This window comes from Agrilus planipennis, unplaced genomic scaffold (assembly GCF_000699045.2).
Source record: "Agrilus planipennis isolate EAB-ADULT unplaced genomic scaffold, Apla_2.0 scaffold3, whole genome shotgun sequence".
Taxonomy (NCBI): Eukaryota; Metazoa; Arthropoda; class Insecta; order Coleoptera; family Buprestidae; genus Agrilus; species Agrilus planipennis.
Genome location: NW_020442460.1, coordinates 2,160,080 through 2,177,624, shown reverse-complemented (window position 1 = coordinate 2,177,624; position 17,545 = coordinate 2,160,080). Strand labels below are relative to the sequence as shown.

At 37.3% G+C, this 17,545-nt stretch overlaps 1 protein-coding gene across 3 annotated transcripts in view; it reads right to left on the bottom strand.

Moving 5' to 3' along the window:
* LOC108742192 (protein gustavus) overlaps positions 1–12,530 on the bottom strand; it is a 51,406-nt gene extending 38,876 nt beyond the window's left edge. For all 3 annotated transcript variants that reach the window (XM_018477264.1, XM_018477274.1, XM_018477282.1), the window contains exon 1: positions 12,107–12,530. In XM_018477264.1, the coding sequence (XP_018332766.1) occupies positions 12,107–12,507 (401 nt within the window). In that variant the 5' untranslated portion in view covers positions 12,508–12,530. The remainder of the gene's footprint in view (positions 1–12,106) is intronic.
* Positions 12,531–17,545: the final 5,015 nt, after the last annotated feature.

Below are 17,545 nucleotides of genomic sequence, written 5' to 3'. Positions count from 1 at the left end.
AAACCACTTACGATTGCGTGGCAACTGCTACAACAGAAGGTGGACATTTTGGTTATTCTACATAATGTTATCATCGGTTACAAAAATAGAAGAAGGTACCACGGTTACAACCAGTTGTATAACACAAGCTGCCATGAAGATTAATATCTAAATGGAAAACCAAACAAAATGACGAAAGTGTTAGAATCATTAGATACCTACATAGGTAGGCTTTTAACTAATAATAATCCAGGTATTTCGTGCTCTTGTCCAGCTTCCACCTTCTACTTTTGAGACTTTTTATAGAACCTTTTTGTGGGCAATTGTGGGAAAATTAACAGGAAAAGTATGAATTATGACATATCTACTTAACAGATACGCTATTGGTTCGGTTGAACTCCTGATGCCAACCACCTCGATAAAATATACTACACGAGGGTACAAAAGACAGTAGGTGTACAGTAAGGAAAATACGTTACAAACAAAGGCAAAATTGAACCAAGGGACCATCATCATTATAGGATTGTCTATCCGGATACTTATTGGACACGCACCTCCACTATTTTCCATTCCGAATAATCTTCGCAATTTCTTGAAACTTGAATATCCCGCAGCCCTAACCACCTGTGAACAGTAGCCTAATGCCTGAGAAAAAGTTTCAATTTCACAATCCTATGAATTCAAAGATATTTACTATTTCTGGTGTGGTGATAATTATATACCTAGATAAGAAAAGTATGTGGAGTATTTTAATTGAACGTAATATTGTTGTATCTGGTTAGATTGATACAACATATTACTCATATGTGTACGGTCCCATTACCCGTTTCTCTTTGTTCGCATCCAAACTTATTTTCGTTTAGTATTCAATGGTAGCAAGCAATATTTCCAAGAGCAGAACAAATGAATGTCGTGAACCTTGTTTATGTCGAGTGTAAAATTAACCGCATACTTCCACATCGAACGTTCGTTTTTGCTCTTGTTGCGTCTACATCTCCGCTTCGCATTGCCAAATCATCTTCAAAATAAGTCGTTCTGGCTACCATCTCTGGTTCTACCTATTATTTATTTAATGGAGAAAATGGAATGATATGGGAATAATAAGGGAAAACACACGGTAAACTCATATCACCTACATCAAAACTTCGGCAATTGCTTCAATAAAATTATTATTTTTAAGAGTATGGGACAGGTACTGAGTTTCTAGACCAATTGGATATTGACTATCATCAAAAAATATTATGATACGAACAAGTTCATCGTTCAAGATTTGATTTAAAAATGAAAATTAAGCAGTTTACGTATATGACTGCAGTTTTGGCAACATCGCATCAGTAAGTCGAATACAGTTCTTTGAATGGTACCTCCACTACACTACCAAAAGCAAGACGAACGACTTTATCGTTAAGCACCACGAGCAAAACGTGAATTCGAACGGTCGCCTTCGGATGTGGCTAAAGCCACACAATGAATACTGACAGTGTCGTGCGAACAGATGTGTCGTAAAATGTGGTCGGTCGTCGTCTGCTATTCAAGCACCACCACCAACTATGACGACGACCGACGAGACGGCGTTCTTGGGCAACTTTTTGTTTTTTCATAAAGACGAGGGACGGTTCAATGCCAAGTTCGCTCTGGCGTATACACTACATCTACAGTCGTGAACGACTTAAACTGTAAATGCCTTTCTGATTAAATTTTCGAAACATTTATGACATACCCTACTTAGTTAGATTCTAATGAGAAATACCTATGGAAACAGTTCGTCCATGGTGTGCTCAGTTCTGTTACTTTTATCAATTTTTTTTTCACTTATTTAACCCGTTTTGTGATTTTAATAAACAATATTACGAACCACGATCATGATGATTCTCATACCGAAACGTCTACTAAATAGCTTTCTAATAAAACTATTTATTAATTAATTAATTAACGAATTATAAATTTGCAAAATTACTGGTAGAGATTGTTCAAAATCTCATAAACCTTGACCTTGAATTATACAATGATTGAACTCTGCATTTCTACTTCTTAAAAACAATGATTGTCACGGTTTACAGAATATCTAGAGCTCCATCCCCAGTTGTTTAGTCGGGGAAAGCATTAGCAATGTTAGATTATTAACATAACTATTAATATAAACATAAAAACAGAATCAAACACATCGCAAATTACGCATTGCTACATCACTGTAAATACCCAATACTTTTTATTAACAATATGTCCCATCTTCACAAAAAAATATTAATTATTTTTTTTCTTTAGATACCTTCACCAAATTTATAATTTGAGGAACATTTGAATCAGATATTTCCCAAAAACATTACCTTACTTATGTACCACACGCTAAAGATCAAATCAAGGAGATGGTGCTGATATTTACCTGAAAAAAATAGAAACAATTACTAAAACGTTCACAAAATAACAATCTTGAGAAAGTTGAGAACGAATCAAATGTATTTGCATTAACAACAGGTAAACGCACTATTTTCAAACTCTCTTATTCTCAAATCCATAACTTGGTTTTGTGAATTGTTTGACCCTATAAAAATCTAGATCAACAAATTAATTTCCCTTTTCATTTTATAAAGAATAAGGGATAAGGAATATCGAATATAATACGAAATTTTTTCATTCCGGTTGGCATTTTTCGAAGTATTTCTGCAGTCTCTTATTAGGAGAAGCGACTGCATCATCATTTCTCGTCACCAAAACAAAACAGACATCGAACTCGCTCCGCTTTATAATATTGCAAAGTATGCTTGGATGCTTGCTGTTGGACGCCTTCGCCTATTTTTAGAACAGACCTCTTACCATAAAGGATTGGCTCGTGTATGCACGCTTTTTATATAAAGCAAACGAAAAAATAATAGTACAGGCACAAAAAATATGCCTCCTACATATCCAAATGCCGCTATAAATAGGAATAATAGTAACTGTAAACGTTAAACACCGTCCTGTTGGTAATTTCAATCCGGAAAATGCGACATTCCAAAGGTTTTAAACCTTCAAATTTCACTAATCGTCCAATATAAAGTAAATTAAAGATCTTCAGGGTTTTAAGGATACTTTTGAAGTCCCAGTTTATTATTTTTCTATTTACGTGTTAGCTTCTATTACTTTGTTAGATACCTCTCATATTTTATCACTGGTCCATGTTATTTAATACCAAAGTAAGGGACAAATAAATTAGTTTAACTTACTTCGCTCGCCCCTTTTATTATTAAGGAATTGTTATTGTGTCGGCAAACACATAGAAAAGACTGCCTGGTGTCAGAAGCCCTGACATTAAAATTTTGGTGTCAGAAGTGGGATAAATTTGTTACATTGTTGGGAAAAGTGTATTCGTTTCTCGACTTGGTGAGTTTCAACTCTTCGAACAATTTCCTCAACGCCTGGACAACAACAGGAATCAGCGAAGGACAACTGTTGGACGCAACAAGAGTTTTTTTTCCGTCTGCTGTACTGTTTTACAAGTAAGTTGCACGTTCTTTTGTCGACTTTGATTGGTTTTGGTTGTACTTAGTATCCAAAAACCTCTGTAACTCCTTTCTACTTCCTGTTCCCATATATATATATATATATATATATATATTTACTCGCTGACATTGGTTTTTCAAATCAAATTAAAATATGGAACCTCAAAATCCAACCAATTCAACAAACTCTAATGGTCAAAATCCAACTCATTTAACAAATTTTAATAATCAAATTCCTTCAAACACAGAACAACTTTCTTTACAATTCTTATGCTCACTAATTCCAAAATCGTTTGATGGGAAAAGACAAGATTTTAACGAATTCTTAACTAATTGTAGTAATGCCGTTTCTTTAGCTAACGAAACTCAACAACACGCGTTACTTGCTTTCATAATTTCAAGATTAACTGGTAATGTTAGAAATTTACTTCATGGCAAAGCTTATGTAAATTGGAATCAACTAAAAGAAATACTATGTACTTATTATCAGGACAAAAAGCATTATATCCAACTCATGGAAGAGTTAAACACCCTAAAACAAGGTACTAATGAATCAGTTGCTTCATTTCATGAACGCCTCGACAAAATCGTAAACCGTATACTCAGTACGATACCTGTCAGAGACGAAAACGATAGGTGTAGTAAAATCGAGACTATTCACGAGCTTGCTCTCAGTAGGTTTATTCATCATTCGACCCCAGAAATATCTAGATTTTTACGATCCCAAAATTTAGACAATCTTTCAGCCGCAATCTCAAAAGCTATTGAAGAAGAAAGAGCACTAAAAATCTCTCGTGTCGAATTTAAAGTAAATTCTATCAAATCTTGTAATTTTTGTAAAAGAAGCGGTCATACCACAAAAAACTGTTACAAACGACAAAGTAATGAAACCAGTTCTGTTAACTATAATACCACTTCCAATTCTAATCGTACCACTAATAATTATAATGACAAATTTTGTAGATACTGCAAAAAACAGGGTCACCTTATTGACGAATGTCGCAAACGAGAGTATAATAACAAACGAAAAAATGAAAACATTTCTAACACTAATCAAAATCGAAATTCTTTAAGTAATACTCCTAGAAATGTTAATTTAAACTCCGCGCTACCACAGGTGGACGCCTCACCTGTGGAAATCGACATTCAAATGGCGTAAGTGATTTAGAACACTATCCAAAATTAAAATTACCTTCCCAACTCCCTAACTCTTTTTCTAATTATAAGTCACAATTAAATTCTACCTTAAATCCATGTGATGAAACTCCAATTGAAATCTTTCTGACTAAAGAAAATTCTGCTTATATCAAAGTCTTTTATCAAGGTATTGAACTTAAGTTTTTAGTCGATACAGGCGCAAACGTTTCTTTAATTAAACTGCCAAAATTAAAACTTACAAAATCAAAGTATAATCCTTCTGAAGTTCTTACTTTAAACGGGTTGAGCATAAATTCACCTGTTCAAACAATTGGTAGCATTTTACTAAATTTGGAAATTTATAATAAAAATTTTAATGCAAAATTTCATATTATCAAACAGGAAACAAACATTCCGTTTGACGGTCTTATTGGAAACGATTTTCTTAAGCAAGAACATGCCGAAATTAACTTTAATAAAGCAGAACTAAAAATTAATTCTTTGCCTTTCCCGATTCCTTTACGCACTAATTCAAATCCAAACAATTCACACACTTACTTACTTAATCCTCGTTCAGAAACCTTAATAGAAATTGAAATAGCTAACAGTGAGGTTAAACAGGGAATTTGTCCTGAAATCACTATTTGTGATGGAGTTTATCTGGCTAAGGCTATCGTTAGGGTAAATGATAGAGGAAAAGCTCTCACCACTATTCTTAACACATCCTTAAAGCATATTAAGGTTAAGAATATTAAAATTTTACTAGAACCTTTCGAGGAAAATGGATGTTGTATTTTGAATCTTAATCCTACCACAAACTCTACATCCAATCGTTTAGAAATTTTGAAAGATAATCTTCGTTTGGAACATTTGAATTCTGAAGAAAAGCATTCGATCCTCAATATCTGCTCAGAATTCAATGACATCTTTTACTTACCAAACGATCAACTAACCCCTACTAATTCTATCCAACATGAGATTAAAGTAACTGATCCAACTCCTATAAGTTCTAAAATATACAGATTTCCTAATATTCACAAGGAGGAAGTTAACAAACAAATCCAAAAAATGCTTAAACAAGGCATCATTCGTCCCTCTGTTTCTCCTTATTGCAGTCCTCTGTGGATAGTTCCAAAAAAACGAGATGCATCTGATCAAAAGAAATGGAGAGTAGTCGTTGACTACCGCAAGTTGAATAATGTCACAGTGGGTGACTCATTTCCTCTCCCTCTTATCGAAGATATTTTAGATCAATTGGGTTGCTCCAAATACTTCACTATATTAGATTTAGCCAGTGGATTCCACCAAATTCCGATGAAACCCGATGACATACCTAAAACAGCCTTTTCCACTCATTCTGGCCACTATGAATTTACCAGGATGCCTTTCGGCTTAAAAAACTCCCCGTCTACTTTCCAGCGTTTAATGAATAACGTCTTATCAGGGTNTTGAATTTTTAAACCAGTTTCAAGTAAATCGGACCGAAAACAAACATGCAATCTTTGCAAACCCCTTTCAGCTTCCTAAAGAGGTAGACTTTTGTAAAATTTTGAAATAGGTATGTATGTGACTAATTTTATACGAAAAGGCATTAAAGCCAAGTTTCAGGTAAATCTGACTATAAATAAAACATCGTACTTAACCTAGACAACATTACGTTTAGCTGTCAGTTGCGTTTTGTTATTCCATGTCTGTTGCGTTTTGTTATACCATTTTTAACAAATGAACGGGTAGATCGATGATTTGATTTATAAAGTTTTCGTTTTGCTGTCATTTAAGTTTTGTCATTCCATGTCAGTTGCGTTTACATATACCACGTTTTTCTCGTGGAAAGTGATAAAAAGTATCCTATGTCCTTCTCCCGTTTGTAAGCTACCTCCCCACCAATTTTCAGCCAAATCGGTTCAGCCGTTTTTGAGTTATAAATGGTGTAACTAAGACGACTTTCTTTTATATATATGGATATTCCGGGAACCCCTACGTTGCTGTTGATTGCTTGTCAAATCACATTTCCAGCCCACTAAAATTAAGTTTAATAACCTCCTCTTGGTGCATCTGTTTCTATATTTTATCATATAATCTCATCCTCTACGCAGTAGTTAAGTTAGGCGTTCCTATTTTCTCACTTATACAACAAACACACATGCGACACAGTCTATCTATATTTATGCACTTCCATGTGTGTTGAGCTTCCTTTCTTTCCTTCTCTCTCTCTCATCATTAGCGTAGAACAATTTATTTAATAAAGGAAAATCAACAAGCACATCGACGCTTGAATTTATTTGTGCATCCAGTTATTCGTGATTCAAGTTAATCAAGTTTACGCCTCGAAAACGAGAATTTGCATTATTGTATGGATATGGGATGGATGACAATTTTGATACTATTTGTACATGAATATTAAAATTCATACTTCTACGGCAGCATATTAATTGACTAGATTCAATATTTTTATGGATTAAAGTGACATTGATACAACTCATCTTACATTATAAGATAAATTCAAGAGGTACAACCATTTCTCACAACTCATAACAAGTACATAGGTACTCCTACTGGACAGAATTCTGCAAAAGCAACTCTAGGTCTGAAGGATTTTACCAAAATTAATCGTAGGACATCAATATCGGTTTCGCAAAGTCATGGGAAAGATTACTCCACCGAGTAATATGCCACGATGATGTTTGCCACAGCTGTTGAAGGAAAAAGAACTTTTTTACCAAAACCATTAATACTAAAGGATTGTTTCTTATAAGTAAACATCAGGTATAGTATCCTGAGTTTGTAATAGTTGAGGGTATGTTATTCGTTCATTTCGAGATAAATATTTTCGGATCCTGAATAACCGTAGCAAGTCATGCATCATCCTTAAGCTAGCAAAGAAAATGAACGGTTTTGACAGAATCGAAGAATCTCATAGAACTTTTCAGATGAAATCGAAAATTTTCATGCCTGTTACAACCAGCGGTACCGAAGCCTAATTGGAGGAACAAATAAAAGCTTTAATAGCACTGATGCCAGAAATAAATGCTGGGCAAGTGGAAATGACACAAAAAATGGAGAAAGATAAAGAAGAAATAATATTAGAGATGAGCTGGAAAAGATCAAAGACATAAGAGGAGAAATGAGGGAATAAATTAAAAAGCTAAAACTACCCACTTCTGAGAGAGCTGACGATTCCGGTGCAACCGTCTAGAAATGAGATGCGGCGATAAACATTTACAAGAAGTACATCAGACGCAGCTGAAAAGCCGTAATCAATGAATGAGTCTCTTCAACAATTTCAACCCGACGTGGAGCGTCTTGTAAGATTAGCATATCCATCTGCCCCTAAGGAGTTCATAGACCAACTAACTGTGCAAACATTCATCGATAGAGTCATGGATGGTGAACTACAACAAGTTCTCAGACTATCACGCCACAAAAGTCCAAGTGAAGCACTGTTCAATGACTTAGATGAAGCGGCGAAACAAACTTCCAAGGACCATGTACAGGTGCAACAAACCGAAATCTACGACGGCACAACTACAGAGCACTGTATCGTGTCGCTCATCAAATAATGCAAACGAAATGTTGGGAATGTAGAAAGACTAGTCATTTTGGTAGAGAATGTAAGAGCTACAGTGGTCGTCTAAAATGCTGGAATTGCAGAAGATTAGGTCACATAAATCGAGATTGCCCCCCAAGAGAATGAATTCCAAAATATTGAAAATGTGGAAGGACTGATTGTTACGTTTCAATTTGGAAGAATTACAGTGGTCGTCCGAAGTGCTGGAATTGTGGAAGAATTGATCACCAAGTCAAGAATGCCCCTTACATAATATACGGTCTTTCGGCAAAGAAACAGTCGGAAGACGGATATCACAAGGGTTACAGCAATAGCAGGAACGTGACTTCGATATCGAGAATCGCTCAGGCAAACAACAGGACAACGCAGATGCACTATTCCGGAGACCTTGCATGGAAAACTACAAACATTGTTCACCTGGGGAGAAGAAAGAAATGACATCGATCTGTTGTAACCTAACCACCATTCTGTCTGAGAGCTCTTGGGAAGATAAAGAATTAATCGAAGACAAGAGGAAGGGCGAATATACTGGCCCATTAATGAGACCAAAAGAAGATGCACCTTCGTGACAACCATCGCAGGCCAGATAACAAAGAGGTGTTGGGCCCAATAGACTTTCCTTATCTTTGGCCACGCAGAGAATGCAGAAGAGTCCAGATGGAACCAGAAACAAACTCGAAGTGGTACTTCCGAGGAAAAGAATTTCAGAAGGGTTAGAAACAATCCATGGCGAAGGACAATCACGAAGACTCTAAGGAAGGTGCGCGAGCGAAGTAGAAGCGATGTGGAGGACATACACCGCCGGTAAGGCACCGAAGATAAGAAGTCGTGGACGAATGCAGCAGTACAATGCATTTGAGAGAATCGTAGTTGACGTAGCAGGACCATTCCTTGTGACAGAGTCCGGTAACAAATACATCTTAGTAGTCATGGATTTTACTTTAGCTTGGCCCCAAGCATATCCGATAACGAAAAAGAAAACATACACCGTTGCTGAGAAGTTTGTCAATAACAGGAAGATCCGATATGGAGTCCAACTGGAAAATCATTCCCGATCAATGCAACAACTTCAAATCGGCTTTGTTCAAGAAAGTCACTGAACTAATGGGCATCACAAAACCGAGGACTACGCCTTTACACCCGCAGTCTGATGGAATGGTAGAACGATTTAAAGTCACTCTGGAGACCACTCTAAAAAGCGTCGTCAACGAACATCTAAGTGACTGGGACCGACACATACCACTATCCTTCGCTTATAGATCCCTCATCCAGGAGACAATTAGAAGAACACCGATTAGCATTTTGTTTGAGAAAGAACTCAGGTTGCCAGCGGACATGATGCTTGGTCGTCCTGGAGACTCTCCAGTATCTACAGATGAATACGCAGGCGAACTACAAGGACCAGATACGATCGACGAGCCAATTCTGGTGGGTTTAATGAAGTATCAAAGTATGGCTATATAATCCACCAAGGTGGAAGGGACGTTGCCAGAAACTACTACACTCTTGGTATGATCCATACACCGTTACTAGAGGTATCAATGACGTGGTTGATCGAATTCAGAAGGGACCTTGGGCGAAAATGGAGATCTTCCAATTTTACCGGCCTGCTCCCTATAGAGGCAACGTTATCGATCGGGATGATCAGTTTTAGAAGAGGGGGCAGTGTCACATGTATGTAGGCAATCCAACATACAGTGTCCCGTGTATGCAACCTAACATACATGGTGACAAAGATCGGATTTTCTAGACGTTACATTCGGGATCGTTCAAGAACATGACGAGTCCTTATAACTGCCACCAGGTCGGGAGAGGAGTTAGTACAATATTGAGTTACGAGGCGATCCAAAGCGAAGTAGAAAAACCAAAGAAGTAACAAAGTATGCGATATAGTGTTGAATAAAGAGTAAATTATTAAATAAATTTAGTAATAGTTAGGAAGGTGTTTTATTACGCGACAATATTCACAGTCGAAAGTTGCCGATCAAAATAATTTTATGTAGCTACCATAATCTCACGATTAGTATGATATTTATTCGAATGTTTGCTTAGTTTAATGGTAAGAAATATGGCAGAAATCGTTATATAGGTTTTGATAAAATCGAAAAAGTAGCCTCCAAGGTTATGACGCATTTCCGCCGCATAGAAATTAACAAATGGCGAAACTACGTATTGTACCTACAAATGTATACCAAAACGTAACTGCCTATACTTAACATTTATAGATTATTACATTATTACTTATGTTTAAGACGGGAAATGGAAAACAATTTTAAAAAATCGATTTCTTTGAAAGCTCGAAAAGGTCAGTAATATATCTCATAATAAGTTACAACTTTTTAAATTTCAACTGACATTTCATATACACATGTTTATAAAGTTTATTCAAATGCAAACATGTAAGTAAATATCGAAAGGTCGCGGGGACAATGTACGGTAGAAGAAAAACAATAATTAATAACTTAAATATAATAGCAAATGTCAGTTAAAACTAAAAGCAGGAATGATGATGCAGAAAGACAGTAATTCATAGTCAAGGCCGATATAAAAGGATTCTATGACGCTAATGATTTTAAAAGTCAAATGACGATTCATAACTACAGTCCATTCAAATTTCACAGATAAAGCCTTCACTTTATTCAGAAGTATACAAAAACATAAATATATATATAACACATACGTATATATATGTTTTATATTGTTCATTTTTAGTCAAGCACAGAAATAGAAAATGGAAGCCGATGATATCTTACGAAATAGTTCAAATTGAATAATTCTATCATGTGGTCGTTCTATGTTCATAATCTGTTTGACTTTAATAAGCAATCCAGTCGGCGTAAGACGATGATGACGAAAGAGGCAATGGGAGTTCAGGGTCAAAATGTGTAGTCTGTACCCAGTTTGACTGGAATTGCCTTCATGGTAAATGAACACATTGCACCGTACTGTTTTGCAATGAGTACTTGAATCCTCATTGTTTTATTATTCTAAATGGTCGGAGAAGTACAAAAGAAGGTAAGCAGTCAGTGAGCTAGTAAACAGGAACTTACATCTACAAGCACTTCTCTGGGGAATCAGGAGTACGAAATACGAATGGCAAAATCAGCCACTTCAATGCAACGTCTGGGGACGTTCGTCTGGGAGAAAAAGTTATAACAGCTGCTATATTAAAACTTGGAAGGCTTACTAAAGAATGAAGCCAACACATTACAACATTAAATCATACAAAGAACTATCACTTCGATCGATGGAAAAATGCAAGTTAACTAAAATTTCTCTTAAAAATGACGTTTTCATTCAAAGGAGATTAAGGGAATATTGGCAAAAGCAATGGTCTTTCTTCTGTAAAGAAGACGAGCAGCTTTTCGATGCAGCTGGTATTTCTCACACAAAGAACAATGGCATCACGTTCAAGAATACCTCGACAACAAAAAGAGGAAACCATTGTCGCTTATCCCACAATATATCGTCAAAAATTGAATGCAATGGATTCTTTTAAGCGTAAACAATAATTTACTTTAAATATATACCACTGTAAGAAACTCCATTCTTTCATTATATTAATAGAACATACTTAATTTACCAAGAGCCTCACTAACAATTGTATTACTGTTAATAAAAGCAATTAATATTTTTCGAAGCCTCGACATCACTGCCCTTTGAACAAGAGTAATAACACTGGCAATATTAATTACCAGACAGTCACTGTAACATGTAATACAGCGAGAGTTACTACTCATCCATTAACTATTTTCAAAGGAACAGCTAAACATCAGTTTCATGGTCAGTTAAGAATAACTTTGTAAGGTTCATCATGTTCTTGTGTCAATTATCCATTGGATTGTGGACAAGAGTAGCATTTTGGATTTAAGTTCTATAGTCGGTGATAAGTTTAATAGCAATATTTAGGGGCCCCCCAAAGTGTAACAAAACAAATCTCTACCTCGTTTCCATAGTAGGCCTAATCGTCCTGGAACTAGGCTGGAAGACGGCGAGCGTATTCCAGAGTCCGGAGACAACATGCGGAGCGGGCGTAGCCCTGCGTCTGCGATATTCGTGCAACTGCTGTTGTTGCCGTAACCGTGCGACGCTACTACCCTCAAACCCCAAGAGCAACTCCCAGTGCAGGATATGAAGATGCGCCGATAAGGACGCGTAATCCGAACCCCAGGCGTTCACCACGGGCACAACCGACAGCAAAGACACAACTTCAACCCTGCTGATACCGGAAAACGACTGGTGGTAATAGGTCGAAGGCGGCGGGTTGCCGAACCGAAGAGGTTCAGCACTAACACGATTGCGAGAGAACGACACACCCGTCAACAAGCAGGGCGAAGTTATCATGACCGCTGCCGGTCAGTACTGAGCTGGGATGAGCGGAACACGAAGCGCGCGCATGCTGCAGCACGGCGCACGGCAGGGAGGACTGGGGGGTATGCCAAAAACCAATGGCGAAGCCATTACGCAAAGGCGCGAAAGTTTGAATAACTGGAGACACAATATTAAGTGGGAAGAAAGAAAATAAAGGCTCTACAGAAAACCCAAAGAAGTTTTATGGTATTAAGAAGTCAATTCACCAGAATATGTACGGGTCCAGAACAGAACGATCAGAACATGCTGGAAAAAGTACAAGCAGTTGAAATTTGGAAATTATCTAGGTTTAAGACAAAGGCATAATAAAAAATTGTTCATCATTTTTCCACCATCAGCATTTTCCATTGACATCCACTGTTTGGCAAATGAAATCCTGCATCTCCTGTATCTGTTTGTCATAGAAGATATGATGCCGAAAAATATGAAAAAGGAAGCCCCATCACAAATCGAAGGGCACTGACCTACATTTAGAGACTCCCTTAGTTGTCATTGTAAGCGTTCAAAAGGATTCCTCCTATTCAACACACAAGCAAGCAACTTGACGAACTAGAATCCTGTTTCGAAAATCGCTGAAATTCCCACGGACGGGACCGACAAACGCAAATGTTGCATGTCGGTTGCCTCATCCTTCCTCTACCTCTACCCCAAATATCAGCCGACGATGCTACGTTGTCCGCAACAAACGCAGACCTACGGTAGCGTCGTCGGCTATCGTTAAACATGAAACGAAACGAACCAAGCCAAGCCTGCGCTTATTTCGATTGCCTCCAGCACAGTAATGACTAAAACCAATAGCACGCGGTATTGATCCTACCAGCTGCTAGGGCTCTGATTCTTAGGCGACGCAGATTTTTCGGGTAGCGCACTGTTGCCAACCCTGAAAAATATACGATTTTTTCTACATCCCGTGAACACTACGTGGGTTTAGGGGGGATAGAGGATGAGCAAAAACTTATCATCAGTGGCAATGGAACAGAACATACAAAGATTACCTAAACAGACAGTGTTAATGACAATAATCCAAACGTACCACCTGGACGTTTATTTTTTTAAGTATCTGCGATTTCGTTTCGTTATTATTCGTCAGATTCCTTTAATTATATTACTTTTTGAGAAGGTATGCACCTTTTTAACGGTTACCCTCTAAAGGAAGTAGTTCAAAATGATAAAAACTGTAATTCGCATAAAGCTCCTTTTTTCTTTGATCGGAAAAACTGCTGATGCCCAAGAGTAATTGTCTTATGAGCTAATGCCACTATACGTTTACGGACAGTTCCTGAAAAACCGTAAAGCCCTTAAATACCGAGTTTCCCTCGAGAGCTTTTCCTTGTAGCGGGGGTAGTTAGACATATTCACGAAGGCTAGTACAAGGGATACAGACGGCCAGCTGTTTCGCATTCGTGACATCGGAAGTATGTAGCTGTTCCACTGCAAAAATGCACAGTTCACTAACTGATAACGGAGTACACCGAAAAGAATGTTGCCGAACGTTATTGAAAAGAGCTAACATTAAATATCTTTATGTTAGAAGTTTGAATGATGAGAGGAAATAATTAGCGTGGATGACATGACCATCTGACGGAATTATCATATTACAACCTGAAGATGTTTGTCCATTCATAGATTTCTCTAAAATTGGAATTTTCGACTGGATTTTGGCTCAACTTCCACTAATACGATGTTATGATTTTTGTGTACATTCTTAAAAAATACAATTAGAAACAGAAGTACAAAAAAGCGGAGGAGGACCTAGATTAGATTACTTTCCAAAAATAGTCGAAGATGTTCTAGTTTTAGGAAGACGTAATGATCAACTCAGGATAGGAAGGAGTAGAATTGGCGACTCTATGATGACAATTCAAAAACCACTAAACAAATTGCGATAGGATATTGAGAGAAATTGAGAGAACAAGAGCAGAACCTGAATTGAACTCTGGGTTGGCGTTAGAACAAGATTCTTTCTCATCATTACCTATAGTAAAAGTGCAGTCCGCTGGCACAATCTTGCTTGGTATCGCATTAAATAACGTAAATCACAAGAAGCTGGTCGTTATTTATAATATTAGAGAAAACCCAATACATTACTGAGTTGACCTCACGCACGCCAAAAATCATAACCTAACCTTCTAGTAAGTACCTTTTCTTCACTTCATCACTCCCATACCCACATGGTTTATACCAGATAAAATACATACATGTATCATAAAGAAGGTGTCTGTGTTATTTGCATTGGCCGAACAGGAAGTCGGTGCTTGTCTAGTATTTTGTCGAAAACCATGTGTTGTTTGCTTACGTTCGATTCAAAATTCCTTCGAAACGTATTTTTAACGACGCTCGTTCTGTCGGTCGACCATTTCAGAGAAATTGCTTTAGCTTTATTGATTCCAACACAAACATGCCTGGAAAGAAGAGGCAATGACCCGTGTATTTTTATCACCATCACCTATGATTTTATATACTTGTCGTTAGCTAATTGGATCTAGATTTATTAATATTCATTCAGTTGCTTTCCTATACATGGGCATTGCGACCAATATGATGTCAAATAGTTGCCAATTACAACGAAACAACTTTACACTGACTCTAAGGATCTATTTACGTTCTTGTGACTGCATCCTTGATGATGCATCGTTGAAGAAAATGCAAAAAGGATTTCCTCACCCTGACAATAGTGAGAGGTGAATATCTTGAAGGTAGTGATGCTATTCGATTATCGTGCGATAATGAAGAAGTGACTCAAGATTTTTCGTTATTTTAAAGATGTTGTCAAAATGGGTCCTATATTGCTGTATTTCAAAGCAGATTAATCTTTCGACGTAATTTTAAAGATTGCACAGAAGTGTAATCGGTAGAAAGCTTGTAGACTTGTGTTGCGTAAAAAAAGGCAACAACTCGGTGATTCCCTGTTCCGCTCATCGATGAAGTCGTGCTAACGAAATATTTAATATTACAAAATAAGTCATAAATCTTACAATCTCGTAGCTTTTATCGAAACTACGACAAAACGTTGCGAGAGAATTTCTCAAGAGGATTCATTGTTAGTTATTAATTTTTTTTTTCGGCCACATTATCGAAATCAGCGTTCTCGTCAAGGAGAGATAAAATGCACTTTATTCGTTAATTGATAATTCCACTTCCACGACCAAATCATTGTTAACAGTATTACAACACTATAGTTCCCACATATTCATATTTCGTACTGAAACTATTCCAACATTTGATCTAAAACTGAATGAGTGACCTTTCTTAAATTCATACCTGTATATGAGCTATGACTATAAAAATTTTCGATTAACGGTTAACTTGAAATTGTTTAGTGAGAAATGTCTTATCACAGGGTAGTGTTGCATTATTAGACCATAAATCAATTAAACTTCAGGGGATCTTCAAGCAGGCTGCCTTTGAAGTCGAGATTCTTCAAGATTCACGATGATATTTACTACTGGGTTAAATTGTATGTGATGCACCCCGTGTCAAATGGGTGTAAATAGTTGTGAGCCATCTCCGAAGGGTAGCCAATGTATGCGGAAAACGCGTATTCCTTCAAAGGGTACAACGCCCCCGTCGCCGTTGTTTTGCGGCCGTCATAATAACAGCTGAACTACGCACGCTTCGATGGTTCACCCCGAAGGTGCAATCACCTCCCTTCTTCACCCTACCAGTTGGTAAGTATCTGATTTCCATTCAAATCCACTTGTCTGCGGTGTTGTTTATCCATTCCCCGCAACAGCATATCCTTAACTTCATCCCAAATTACGTGGATACGCAAAAACCACAATCGGTAATCTGACCGATGAAAACTGATCCGTAAGTATTACCTATGGGAATGCAAACAGAAGGAAGATATTCTCTTAAACGATCACTTCCGCAAACACCTAAGCCATGAGCCTTCAATTAGAGCTTTAGAAGAGACGATAAATTAGAAAGAAAAGCTGTTGTTTAAGAAGTTGTGGAGAGTTATTATCGCAGAGATTTTAGGAAGAATAAGAAGACACATCACAAAATCACCAGTTACATCATAATGATTCTTTAGTGTTTCCCAAAATCTGATTCCTGACACAACCGTTTTCTTTAATAGGGAGAAACTTCAACCTGTCAACATCATAGGTATAACGGGCAGAATAAGATCAACAATAGTCCATCACGGTATCAATCCTAGTCTTGAAGAAAAGTAAAAACAAGACACTTCAGATGTGATTTTAATCTTTCAGAGCAACCCTTGATAAGTATTGCTAGTGGTTGCTTTTTTGGAAAATTGATTTTGTTGATATCTAGCTACAGCTTCTTCTTGTCAAAATTTACTAGTTACCTTGCTAACTGATTTAAATCAATTCGAGTACATCTCCTATAACGCGATCACGAACCGTTGCCATAAAACGCAAGCGACAACCCTTCTACACGTGCTCTAGTTGATAAGAGGGTAAATTTTTTCGCATTTATCGGAACGGACTGGCAGAACACGAGTGCAAATACAGCGGACCGTTACGAGAAATCAACGACACCACATACAAACTACGAGTGACATTCGAATGGGTCGTTCCAACAACCTCCGCCCTCTTTACATGCTCTTAATTTGTATATCGGTTTGATATCAACCCCATGTTGTTATAGACCGGGGTCTGGTCCACAAGCGATACACAACTACGTTACAACACATGTACACAACTTTTTGCATGCGCCAACATTTTCTTTTATCGATTTAAGGGCATTTGAAACAGTGTCAGTTCTTTAACGGAAAATAGCAACAACAACAACAGTTTCCTATTTCAAACGATTTAAGTAAATTCCTCACCGTTTAGCCATCACCGTTCTTAACAGATCATGTAATATTATAGGTCATGTAGGATTTGGCTTAGTATATTTTAGTTTTTCGCTTGCCCAGGTGCAAGAGGAATATTACCAGTTTAGGTGGTGGTAAATCAATATTCTATTTTTACGTACGTGCATATTGGGGGTATGTGAGGGACCACCGCGGCAGTTAGAGACGAGCAATAGACTAAGAGGTTTG